Here is a 13,006-nt window from a genome sequence, read left to right as displayed (position 1 = left end):
GCAGCGGCCCCAGCCCGGTCTCGGTGCCGCCCGCGGCGCGGGCGCCCATCCCGGCCCGACTCCTTTAAGATGATGCAATCGGCATCGCCCTCCGCGCTCCCGGCCCCGCGCCGCTGAGCAGAGCCGCGCAGAGCCGCGCAGGGCGGTGCAGAACCGCTCAGAGCCGCGCAGGGCGGTGCAGAACCGCGCAGGGCGGTGCAGAACCGCGCAGAGCCGTGCAGAACCGCGCAGAGCCGCGCAGGGCGGTGCAGAGCCGCGCAGAGCCGCGCAGGGCGCGGAGCGGTCGCACGGCCCGGCGGGGCGGAGCGGAGCGGGGCGGCCCCAGCGCCCGGCGGTCCGGGGGGGCCATGGCCGCGCCGCCCGGGTGATGCCGCCGCCGGACCCGCCCGCCCTTAGCGCAGCTTTCTGCAAGTCATCGGAGCCGCCCCGCTCCCCGAGCCCCATCGGATCGATTCGGGGGTTTCGTTGTGGTTTGGGTATTTTTTCCCGCTCCCCCATCGTGCGGTATGTGCTGGTTTCCCTCGTCACCTGCCGTGGTTAACTTTCCGGTGACTCGGTTTAACTCTTGAGATCTCCATGGATGTTGCTGAGAACACTTTTCCTGCCTTTGCCGGGATCGGATTTCGTACCGACTGGACCCTGTGTAGCTGTATGTGTGTTCTGAGTGTCTTGAAATTTTGCTTTCCTTTCCAAGAGCTATGCATTAACTGTAACCAAGGTAAGAGTCGCTGTTCGTGTTCCCTCGTGCCTGTCTAAATTAGATGTTTCTTTAAAGATGAAGGATGTGTTTTCTTTTAAACGGTGGGGTCGTATGTAGTCCGTTCATTGATTAGCACTTGTGAAAAAGAAGCGTAGAACTTGCAGAAAAACAGACCTATTTAGCAGGAGATGTAGCTTGGCTTTCTAAACTGATCAGGTTTTCTCTGTTGCAGCTTCTGTGATGCCTGAAAGAATAATTTGTGTCTTATTTTGTTTTCCATTTTGACAGACCTGTGAATGACCATAGGCTTGGCTTGACCTTGATTTTGATGGCTTTGTTGGAAGATGTAATGATGTGATTGCATTTCATGAAGCGATTGCTCTCCAGCCTCTATGGCATAGGCTATAAGCCACTTCTGCCACACTGTCGCTCATGGACAATCCAGATTTTTTTTAAACAAACCTTCTGGCTATTTTTCTTTTCTCACTTCTCCTTTCCCCCCTGTTTTTCCTTAATGTCGGGAGCCTTATTCTACACTTCGATGTGACTGAGAGTCCTGCTGTTTCGTGCTGCTGATCTCTGGTTTAAAGTGCAATGGCTCTAAGTAGCAACTGCAGGACTTACCTTCCCCCCCGAGAACAGGGGACGGGGCTGCCCTCCTTCCCGGAGGTAGTGGAGCTAAACGTGGGTGGCCAGGTTTACTTCACTCGCCATTCCACCTTGGTTGGCACCCCTCACTCCCTGCTGTGGAAAATGTTCACCCCAAAGAGAGACACAGCCAACGATCTGGCCAAGGACTCCAAGGGAAGGTTCTTCATCGACAGAGATGGTTTCCTTTTCCGCTACATTCTGGACTATCTCAGGGACAAGCAGGTGGTCCTGCCTGACCACTTCCCGGAGAAGGGGCGGCTCAGGAGGGAGGCTGAGTACTTCCAGCTCCCGGACCTGGTCAAGCTCCTGGCTCCCGATGACAACAAGCAAAGCCCCGACGATTATTGCCACAGTGACTATGAAGAGGTCTCCCAAGGCAGCGACACGAGAATATGCCCACCCTCATCGCTCTTACCGCCTGATCGCAAATGGGGATTCATTACCATCGGGTACCGGGGGTCGTGCACTATTGGCAGGGAGAGCCAAGCGGATGCCAAATTCAGGAGGGTTCCAAGGATTTTGGTTTGTGGAAGGATTGCTCTGGTCAAAGAGGTCTTTGGAGAAAGTTTGAATGAAAGCAGAGACCCAGACAGGGCTCCAGAAAGGTACACCTCCAGGTTTTATCTCAAGTTCAAGCACCTGGAGAGGGCTTTCGACATGTTGTCCGAGTGTGGATTCCACATGGTGGCCTGTAACTCCTCAGTGACGGCTTCTTTTGTCAACCAGTACACAGACGACAAGGTCTGGTCCAGCTACACTGAATATGTCTTCTACCGTAAGTACAAGACATTTCTGAGGGCAACATAACTCTCTGTTTTAAGCTGCTCTCTTCTGCTGACTGTACGATTCTCCAAGCACAAAGAGTGCACATTTCCTTGTATCTGCTGTGCACTGAGGCTTTATTTAGATCCGAGGGGATACGCTTCAGTTTAAGCTTTCAAGTGTAAAGCAAGGCTGAAGCCAATGGCTTGCTCTTGGCTAGGTGGCAGCACAGGCTGCCAGAAGCAGCCCAGCGCTGGGGCTGGAGGATGCTGCTGGCTCTGCCGGGGCCAGCAGCATCCCGGGGCCAGCAGCATCCCGGGGCCAGCAGCATCCCACGGCCAGCAGCATCCCACCGCCTCGCCCGCTGCCCCTCTCCGGGCAGGATGCAGCGTCAGCCTTGCAAACACGCTGCAGATTTAATTACAGAACATCTTCAAATGGGATTCCATTTGCAAAGGTAATAGCGGCTTGATAATAGTCAAGCACAGTCAGCCAAGCCATCTGTCAACAAACCTGACACACTTACACGCAGCGAAGGGAAAACAAAATCCCGTCCCCCGGCTGTTTCCATCAGGGGGCCTGCTCGGAGCCAGCTGATGTGCTGGGAAACGAGGGCTCGGAGCAGAGAGAGACAAGTTGCTGTGCCTTGTTATGCAACACGCCAGTGAAAAACAAACTGTCCTCATAATGAGAAGTATCTGCCCTGCTTACTGCAGTCACATCAGATCACATACTGTTGTGGCAATTTCAGCTGATAGCTCTAGCAGGCTCATTAACTTTCCAAATCGATATGCAGGTAGAGGCATTGTTACCAATGGTAACACAAGGGTAATTTTGATTCTATAATTCTGTATCAGCAAATCATTCCGCAACTGCTGTGCTTAAATATTTGAGAGGTTCATGAGGCTGGTTTCCTCCATTTTCATTTCAAGAGGGTGCAGGAGGGACCGTTTCCTTGGTGCATTTGTGGCAATGGGCTTTATCCAGCTGCTGCGTTGGACGGTGCCGCGGAGCCGCCGTGCTGCGTGCGGTGCCGCGGAGCTGCTGTGCTCTGCGCGGTGCCGCGGAGCCGCCGTGCTGCGCGCGGTGCCGCGGAGCCGCCGTGCTGTGCCTGGTGCCGCGGAGCCGCCGTGCCGTGCGCGGTGCCGTGGAGCCGCTGTGCTCTGCGCGGTGCCGCGGAGCCGCCGTGCTGTGTGCGGTGCCGCGGAGCCGCCGTGCTGTGCCTGGTGCCGCGGAGCCGCCGTGCTGTGCCTGGTGCCGCGGAGCCGCCGTGCTGTGCGCGGTGCCGCGGAGCTGCTGTGCTCTGCGCGGTGCCGCGGAGCCGCCGTGCCGTGCGCGGTGCCGCGGAGCCGCTGTGCTCTGCGCGGTGCCGCGGAGCCGCCGTGCCGTGCGCGGTGCTCTCGGGGAGCAGCCTCGGGGACCTGGGCAGCCGACAAAAGTTTGAGATGGAAGATGTATCAGGAAGCGAATAGTTTGTGTGTAATCCTGCATTCAGCACCATCTACTCTTGTGTCTCAGCTCAACAGGCAGCCCTGATTTGCTTGTGTAATGGTGCTTAAGTTAGCATCCTGAAAAGCCGTCTGTATTTTGGACATGCACAGATTTACTTAAAATTAGTTTTCTAGCTGGATTTCTTAGCAGAATGGTTCTAAGGTCGTAGATCCGCTTATATTCCAACAGGGATGGACGATTTCTATCATTAGGCTTCTTGTGTTTGAAATCATAATGTCGTGTACAAGCTATCAGAGGAGAATTAATGTAGTTAAAGGAATGGATGTGAATAAATTCTGTTTGCATTTATATTTAAAATCAGGAAAAAATCCAGGTTCTTTATAGGCACAATGGTTTGCTAATTGAAGAGAGGATGAAGGTGAGTTTTGCACAGACTCCTGTTTTTCATATTACTTGAATTTTTGCCTTCAAGGATTGCTCTTTGCTTCCCCATCATGACAGCTGGGGTTGGGTACCGACACGAGAGGTGCCTTACGAATTCTGGAGAGTGAAAGTCTGTAGTAGGTGTCACAGAATCTTCTCTCACCAGTGCAGGGAAAACCCAATTCAGGTAATGTTCCTGGAAAGACTGGTACCCAGTTCAGCAGGCTTTGCATTTGGCCCGTATCAGTTTTGTGGATACGGTTCAGAGACGGATTTTTCAAAGGTGCTTCCATAGGTAAAAGCTAAAGCGATGACTGTGATGAGAATCACTCTGTCATCTGGATCCCATCTGTGATGCCCAGGGCCATGTGCTGCAGTGGAGCTGTGGGGATGCAGCGGGGCTGCGGTGGAGCCGTGGGGGCTGCGGTGGAGCCGTGGGGGCTGTAGTGGAGCTGCGAGGCTGCGGCGCTGGGCCGTGTCCCTGGCTCCACCGCAGGCTTCACCTGGAGCCACAGGAACCCCCGTCCACATCTCCCAAAGTCAATTCATTTGAAACTTTTGAGGACCAACAAAATTGACATCTGGCTTTCTAGTGGAACATTCCAGCTTCTTGGCAGCTGTAATTATTTAATTAGAAGCTGCAAACTGTGTCTATCTAGGCATTAACTCATCAGGCTGTTGTCATCAGGTTAATGGGCCCAAGCTCGGGGTGTCTCGTGCCAGTGGGGGGGCAGATGCTGAGGTGGCCTCTGCAGAGCCCTGGGGTGGCTCCTGCTCTGAACGGGCAGGGACCTTTCAGGGGCTGGGAAAGGTGGTTTTACGAAGGAAGGAGAAGGGAGGGAGGAACATTTTTTTCACACACCGAGTGCATTGGATGCTCCAAATACTGCTGGGCAGGTAAATGCCTGCGGTTGGCATGAAGGTGAAGAACGATATGTGCAAATCCTTCTGAAAGTAGATCAGAAGGACCAAAGGGGGTGTAAGCTGTGCGGCTATTCACGCGGGTACAGCGTGTGCTGTTAACAAAATTGCACGATTAATATTGTATGGCGTTTTCTTCCATTGTTCAAATGTAGGTGCTATTAAGGCTAATGGGAGATTCATGTTCTGTTTGGGGGAGGTTTTCCCGAAATGCAGGGCACGCAGAAAGTGTCCGGACAGCAAAGCTGCAGCCGCTGCGCTGTGTGGGCGAGCTGGGCTGCAGCGCAGCGGGGTGACGGTGCAGCCCCGCGCAGCCCCAGGCGCACGGCGCTCCGGGCCGTGTCCGTCCCAGCAGGGTGACGGTGCAGCCCCGCGCAGCCCCATGCGCACGGCGCTCCGGGCCGTGTCCGTCCCAGCAGGGTGACGGTGCAGCCCCGCGCAGCCCCAGGCGCACGGCGCTCCGGGCCGTGTCCGTCCCAGCAGGGTGACGGTGCAGCCCCAGGCGCACGGCGCTCCGGGCCGTGTCCGTCCCAGCAGGGTGACGGTGCAGCCCCAGGCGCACGGCGCTCCGGGCCGTGTCCATCCCAGCAGGGTGACGGTGCAGCCCCAGGCGCACGGCGCTCCGGGCCGTGTCCGTCCCAGCAGGGTGACGGTGCAGCCCCGCGCAGCCCCAGGCGCACAGCGCTCCGGGCCGTGTCCGTCCCAGCAGGGTGACGGTGCAGCCCCAGGCGCACGGAGCTCCGGGCCGTGTCCGTCCCAGCAGGGTGACGGTGCAGCCCCAGGCGCACGGCGCTCCGGGCCGTGTCCGTCCCAGCAGGGTGACGGTGCAGCCCTGCGCAGCCCCAGGCGCATGGCGCTCCGGGCCGTGTCCGTCCCAGCAGGGTGACGGTGCAGCCCCATGCGCACGGCGCTCCGGGCCGTGTCCGCACCGCCCCGGCGCAGCGGCTCTGCTCGTGGCTCTGGTGCAGGGAGCAGGACCACAGCCTGGCTCCTGCTCGCGGTGGAGTGTGAGTTAACGATGTCAGGTTCTGCTCGAGCATTTTCTTTCTCTTCAGTTTCTCTTACGTCCAAACAGTTCACTTAAATGTTATACTGGTTAAGGTCGGCTTTCTTACTTGAATGATTTTGTGGTTTTTTTTCCCCTCCTCCTGTTGTTTTGATGATCTTGAAGTAAAACCTCATCTCCGAACACTCTAATTTTTGAAGACAGTGACAGCATGTGCTTGGATCTTCATTTTTGAATGTTTTCAACCTTTACCATAGGATGAATCAAAAGCGTGCACTTGAACATCTGGTAAATGTTGTGGCGGGGGCAGGGGGTGTTAGAGCATATGGGCTGGCTCAGCCTGGTGGAGCCTGGCCCGGTTCCTGGCTTGGCAGAGACAACAGCACACTCGGCACCACCTCCCATCGCCTCGCAGCCAGCTCCGCACCACCTCCCATCACCTGCCGTCACCTCCCATCGCCTCGCAGCCAGCTCCGCACCACCTCCCATCACCTGCCGTCACCTCCTGCCCAGCTCCCCGCGCGGCACTGCCAGGCTGTGGGGCACAGTCCTGCTGGTGGATATGGTGATTGCTAGAAAAGCAAAATGACAGGTTGGAAGTAAAGAAGGCTTGAGCTTCATCCAGGTCAGCAGCACGGCAGGCTGCGTGTGCGCCTGCAGAGCAGCGAGCAACCAAGTGATGTGGGCTGGGATGGGGACAAAGCGCATGGCAGCCCCATCTGCATATTGCTATTGCCCCCAAAAGCCCTGATGCCATGTCCCTTCTCTCTCTGCTTGTCAGTGGCTGGGACTGCAATAGTCTCTTAGAACAGTTCGCAGTATGGAAAGGAGAACTTGACCCTAATACCTCCCACCAAACCCTGTTCCCTCCGGTGGCTCCCTGCACACTGTGGGCAGCGCTGTAAGGATGCAGTTGGCACCACAACAAGCAGCTTGTCCTCTGCTCAGCTGGAGCAATGAAGCAGGGGGACAGGAGAGCCGTTGGGCAAAAAGGAACAAATACAGAAGTACAGATGGAGGCAAAGGAGAGAAAATTCACACAGTCTGGAAAGAAAAAACTGGGGAAAAGATGAGGGTACTGACAACGACACCAAGACGTGCTGAGGGGGAGTTTGTTAGCTACGTCAGGCCTGCAGGTTAACCCAAATGTGTTCCTGCAACAAGCAAGTGGAGAGGGGTTGACAAATGCTCATTCAAGTGCACCAGCAGAAAAGAAAATGAGGATTTAGATAGACGAGTATCCCTGCCCTTCCAAAGGCTGTGTTTCTAAGTCTGAGAAAGCCAGGCCAGCGGTCTGATTTGCTTAAGCCTTGCCTTGCACCGGCTACTTCGCTTGTGCACGTGTGGAGCAGCTCAGGCACCTGCAGGCGTTCAGGGAAATAGAGATGTTCTGGCACTGTAGCTCTGAAAGGCAAAAGTTAATTAACAAGGCTCTTGCTCCTGAAGGACACGGTGCCTCTGCTTGCTCTAGGGACACTTGTACGGTTTGGCCTCCTCACCTCACTCTGTCAAGAAGCGGCAGGGTGTGCTTGTCGCGTCCCGGCAGGAGCCTGATGTGCAGTGTCTGTGGGCGGCTCGTGGCGCGGGCAGACGGGCCGTGGCGCGGGCTGTGCGGAGGGACGTCCCGGCGCTGCCGCCGTGCCTGCGCCCTGCTGGCCGCCTGGGATCACCCCGGCGTCCTCTGCTTGCGATGGTCCACCTGGGACCGATGCAGCGAGCTGTGGCGTGTCACCGCGCGTGAGCAGAGCTGCGGGATCCCGTGCTGCTGCACACATCGCTGACTCAGGAACGGACTGTGCAGTAGGAATCTGACTGACAAAACGGAACGCTCCTGCACGGTGACACCTACGGCTGTGCTGTCAAACGGGTTTGATGTGCAAGAGGTATATATCACCTATTTTCCCTTCTCTTTAAACTGATACTGTCATATGTTCTAGTAGTTGATTCTGCCTGGTTTTAAATCAGTGAAGATCAAAATGACCCAAAAGATTACAAAATAAAGTCTAATCCAATGAATAATGCAAGTTTCCTTCCCTGTTGACAGGAGATGTTTCTGTTCCCAAGTAATTATTGTCATCATCAGTGAATCTGGTCCATCTTGCCAAGCAAATCCCCTCTCGCGAGGACGCTCATCTGCAGGTGGCGGGGCTGCAATCAGCCGGGTCTGCTCGAGCCAGCGCAGCCGTGTCACAAGGACCTTGCTCACAGCTTTTTTGGTCAGACTTGAGTGACGGTTGATTTTTCTCCCAGTTTATCGTGGCATATGGAAAAGCCTGCAGAGTTTTTGATCAGAGTTATTCCACAGATGAAAAAATGCTGTTGTTTATTGGAGACCAGTAGTGTCAAATCTGACTGTTAGGTTAGTCTAGGAAGCTCCATGGATAACCAAAGCAAAACTTGGTAAAAATGTTGGCAGATGTAGGACTCTTGAGTTCATTCTAACAATGTGTGGATAACGATGTTCAGGAACAGGCAAGGACGGATTTTGGGTACTGGGCTGTGTCTTTACCCAGCATGGCTGGTTATTTCACAGCCCTTGGGGTATGGTCTTTGTTGGCTTGAATGCTGGAGGTAAATATCCATTGTGACCATGCAGCTGTGTGACCTGCTGCTCCAAAACCCCTCCTGGCAATGCGATCCCCCCGTCCCCAGCCCCGCACAGCAGCTTTCCTGCCCAGGACAACCCGAACCCTCCGTCCTGTGTCTGCGGGGGCTCTGCGCTGGAGCCGGGTCGCTGTTCGGGAGGTACAATCAGCGCTGCCGAAGAGGCTGTTGGGTGGGTGTTGATGTGGTGCTTGCGCCTCCCCGCTCCGTCCCAGCTGTGGGGATGCTGTGTGTGCATCACGCGGGGCAGGTCTCGGGGAGGCAGTGGAAATGTTCCGGTGGGGGTTGGTGACACGAGGGCCTGGCCGTGGGGACACGCTGCTCCATGTCCTCGGTGCGCCCAGCCAGCACCTCAGCGGCTGCAGGTACGGACTGGAGGCAGAACTGGCCCGTGGAGCTGGCGCTGCTGCTGCTCTGTGATCCATAAGAGACTGGAAGGACTACGGGATTAACCGAGGAGGGCTGGCATTTAGGGGAAAAACAAACAAACCAACCAACCAATGTATTTTAAACTGCAGTCTTGAGCTGGATGCTCTCACAGAGCGGCGCGCAGGTCCCGCAGCAGCGTCTGGGGACCGGCCGCTCAGAGGAGGGTTTGCTGTGCCAGCCCCAGGTGTGTGCTGGGGACACGCTCCCGCTGCTGTCCCGGGACGGTCCCGCTGCTGTCCTGGGGACACGCTCCCGCTGCTGTCCCGGGACGGTCCGTGTGCTGTCCCGGGGACACGCTCCCGCTGCTGTCCCGGGACGGTCCGTGTGCTGTCCCGGGGACACGCTCCCGCTGCTGTCCCGAGACGGTCCGTGTGCTGTCCCGGGGACACGCTCCCGCTGCTGTCCCGGGACGGTCCCGCTGCTGTCCTGGGGACACGCTCCCGCTGCTGTCCCGGGACGGTCCGTGTGCTGTCCCGGGGACACGCTCCCGCTGCTGTCCCGGGACGGTCCGTGTGCTGTCCCGGGGACACGCTCCCGCTGCTGTCCCGGGACGGTCCGTGTGCTGTCCTGGGGACACGCTCCCGCTGCTGTCCCGGGACGGTCCGTGTGCTGTCCTGGGGACACGCTCCCGCTGCTGTCCCGGGACGGTCCGTGTGCTGTCCTGGGGACACGCTCCCGCTGCTGTCCCGGGACGGTCCGTGTGCTGTCCTGGGGACACGCTCCCGCTGCTGTCCCGGGACGGTCCGTGTGCTGTCCTGGGGACACGCTCCCGCTGCTGTCCCGGGACGGTCCGTGTGCTGTCCTGGGGACACGCTCCCGCTGCTGTCCCGGGACGGTCCGTGTGCTGTCCTGGGGACACGCTCCCGCTGCTGTCCCGGGACGGTCCCGTGTGCTGTCCCGGACAGCAGGACACGGCGAGGGCCCAGGGTCCCCTCATCCCGCTCTCCCTGCTCAGCCCTGGCCTGCTCAGAGCCGCTGAAATGTAGCTGTGCTTCTGATGACAACGAAATCAGAAAGAGCAAAGGAGTGTAAATAAGAAAACATAACACAGATATTTGTCACTCAGTGAGTATCAGCAACATATTGTACCCACAGACAAACACTTCTTGCAGCAGGTTGGTTTTTTCTTTCCAGCCATCCTGGGTTTGTTTAGATTTGTAACCACAACATTTTCTCAGTTTCTTCTCTTTTTTTTTTTTTTGTCAGCTTTTCAAGTTCAAGGCTAGCATACAGGAAATATGGAGAAAAGAATGAAATCTGAATTACATCTTTGCAATGAGCAAGAGTAACCTTTTCTGAAACTTGCTCCAAACCATGTGTTTTGTAAAGGAAGAAAACAGACTGAAGTGAGTTGGACTTGGTGGAATTGCTGAAATTGACCCTGAGGTGTGATAGTGCACGAGTTGGCCAGTCCAGAGAGCCCTGCTTGGCAGGAGATGCGCTCGGGTTCGTACAGTACAGTACAATAAACCATTGCTGCGTTATTATGCCTCCTCATGTTGACCAGAGGAGCTCAAGCTTCAAATCCACTGATATAAGGGAGTGTGCTCCTGTGAGGATTTGGGAAGTGCTGACCACCCAAATTGCCTCTGCAGTCGGGGAGGACGCGTGTCTGGTGGCTCACATGTGCTAGAAGAGCTCAGTGCAGAAGATAACGTCTCCCTTCACTGCTCGGGTGTAGGAATCTGGTGTTTGATTCTGTGCTCATGGTTTTGTTCAGGGCTTCCTAAGAGCTTTGGACTTTTCTTTCGGAATGCACGTCGCTCGGTTTTACCTCTGCTAGTAGGATCTGGGTGAATAAACAGAATGAACAGCAGTAAACTGGGCATCAGAGTCCTGGGCAGACCATCTTCCTTAGTTTTCCCAAATTAGCTTGTTATATTAGTTTTCTAATAATGTTTAAAGGAAAGCAAGAAGTCTAGAATTGTGAGAATGCTTCTTACATTTCAATAGCTGCTTATAAGCTTTGTGAACTACCCATAAATATAAACTGTTCAGTTAGGGCATGATCCTGTTGCCCATTTTCTATTGACTACCAGCGGTATGAATCCTTCCCTCCGGGAGCCGGGCTGGGCTGAACCCTCCACGGCTGGGGAACCGCTCGCACTTACAAACTGCTTCATAAATCACGGGTGCAAATTTTCCAGGGCTTCTTCTGAAGCTACTAACAAAGTCATTAGTGATTTATAGGAGCTCATTGATTAGCTGCTAAGGCAGCTAAAAAATTCCTCTACCAAAAGCATAGTGAAGAGAACCCTGGCCAGCCCGGCTTGCAATCCATCCTGAAAACCTGGCAAACAGACTCCAAGTCCGCGTGTGGAAATCTCTGTCGCTGTGCTCCAGCTCTGGAGGTGGTTGGAGAAGGAGTGTGGCACCCCAAAGCGTTAGTTTGCAATAGGAGATGAAGCAGAGTGTGGCGTGTGCTCTGGGCGAGCAGAGTCCGGCCCGAGGGCGCCCCGGCCGCGCTGGAGCCGGGGGGGCCCTGCGCCCCCGCGGGGCCTTGGGCTCGGGCCAGGCCCTGAAAGCCCAACTTACAGAAAAAACTCTCTCTCTGCATACTTTGGAGGAGACTTATTTCAAGACTTCAGGTTGAATTTCCATCAAACTGAATCAGAGTATATTTTTACACCAGAATTAAATCAGGCTGAAATAGAACCCAGTGGAACATGCTGATTTTGACTGAGTTCTGCACTTTAAATATTCTCAAAGCCAAAAACTCAGGGCAAAGCTTGAGTGAGCAAAGAGCGTGCGGTCAGAGAGCCTGGAAAATCTGCATTTGGGCTTCTACAAAGGGGATTTACTGCAGTTTTCTCAGCCCGGAGGTCTCGCGGGCAGTGCGGGCAAGTCCATCGTTGTGCTCCCCAAGGAGCGGGAGGCTCGAGGCTGATCCCCAGGCTGGGGCTGCAGACGGCTTTTTGCAAATTTGCTATTTGCATGCTCGTATGAAAATGTGATTACTGGTCATCATTTAAGCTAAATATAACACCGGTACTGATAGCAGGTGCTTTCACATAGACCTTGAAGCGAGTGTTCTCTCCGGCGTCGTTGCCGTGGTGCGGCGTCCTGCGGCAGGCGGGGCTGCTGGGGACAATGAGGGGCTTTGCCAACAGCTACAACCTCCCTGCTTGTAATACACAAAAATCACTAAGGAGGAGTTGGATGAGTGGCTGATTATTTTTAAAGTATGTTTTCTTGGGTTTGCTCTCTCAGTTTCAGGTGGTCAGCACGGCCAGGGCAGGGAGCGGCTCATCAAGAGGGTGCCTGGTTCCTTCTCTTTGGTGTGATGTTGCAGCATAATTGTGGAAAAGTACTTTATCAATGTCTTCTTGCAGAATTAAAGAGGCAATTCTGTTTCTGAATGAATGGCCCACTAGTGATCTCTGTCATTCCTGCCAGTTTTGGGTAGAATGCGTTTCTCTTAAAGCCCAAGGCTTGTTGGTCAGAGAGGTTTTGTGCCCATGGCTCAAGCACATTCTGTCATTCCCTGGGCCGTTGTTTAACCCAAACCACGTGGTGCCCAAGGGCGTCTTTGCTTCCCTGGTGAAGCCGCAATTATCAAGATGCAAAAGCACATGTTTCCTAGCTGGGGGAGAGCAGTTTTTGGGTATTCTTGATTTCCTTCATTTGTGAGCATTCAAGAGAACAAATCCTCTATTCTCTCAAGTCAATGCACTTGCATTACGTGAGGAATAAATCATTCCCTTTCTTCAGTTCAGAGTTTGCAGCTAGAAAGCTAGTCTGCCTCACTTTAAGTAGACAAAGAATATTTAAATAAGGATACTGATAAAAATGCTTTCACCAGTAAGGATTTGATTGAAGAATCTGTTGCTTTCAAGAGTCCTGGAGATGGTGCAGAAATGAAAAGACACCATTTCTCGCAGACAGATGGAGAAGTTGGTTTAAGTTTTGTCTGTGGGAAGGATTTCCAGAACGGGGTGACACCTGCGGTGCTGGGAGACCCCGTGTCCCTGCCGGGGCCCCATGACCCTGCCGGGGTCACCCTGTCCCTGCTGGGGTCCCCGTGTCCCTGCTGGGCTCCCCCTGTCCCTGCTGGGGTC

The 13,006-nt window shown here is 54.9% G+C and overlaps 1 protein-coding gene across 1 annotated transcript in view; it reads left to right on the top strand.

The window, feature by feature from the left end:
• Positions 1 to 1,294: 1,294 nt before the first annotated feature.
• The window catches only part of KCTD16 (potassium channel tetramerization domain containing 16), a gene marked incomplete at both ends in the record, with an annotated part of 63,981 nt that continues 52,269 nt past the window's right edge, over positions 1,295 to 13,006 (top strand). The window contains one exon of the mRNA XM_082063527.1: positions 1,295 to 2,126. Within this exon, the coding sequence (XP_081919653.1) occupies positions 1,295 to 2,126 (832 nt within the window). The remainder of the gene's footprint in view (positions 2,127 to 13,006) is intronic.

Source organism: Streptopelia decaocto, assembly GCF_964273445.1.
Source record: "Streptopelia decaocto genome assembly, chromosome: 12".
Lineage (NCBI taxonomy): Eukaryota > Metazoa > Chordata > Aves > Columbiformes > Columbidae > Streptopelia > Streptopelia decaocto.
Note: the sequence above shows the minus strand (reverse complement) of the source record. Positions and strands in the feature narration are given on the sequence as shown.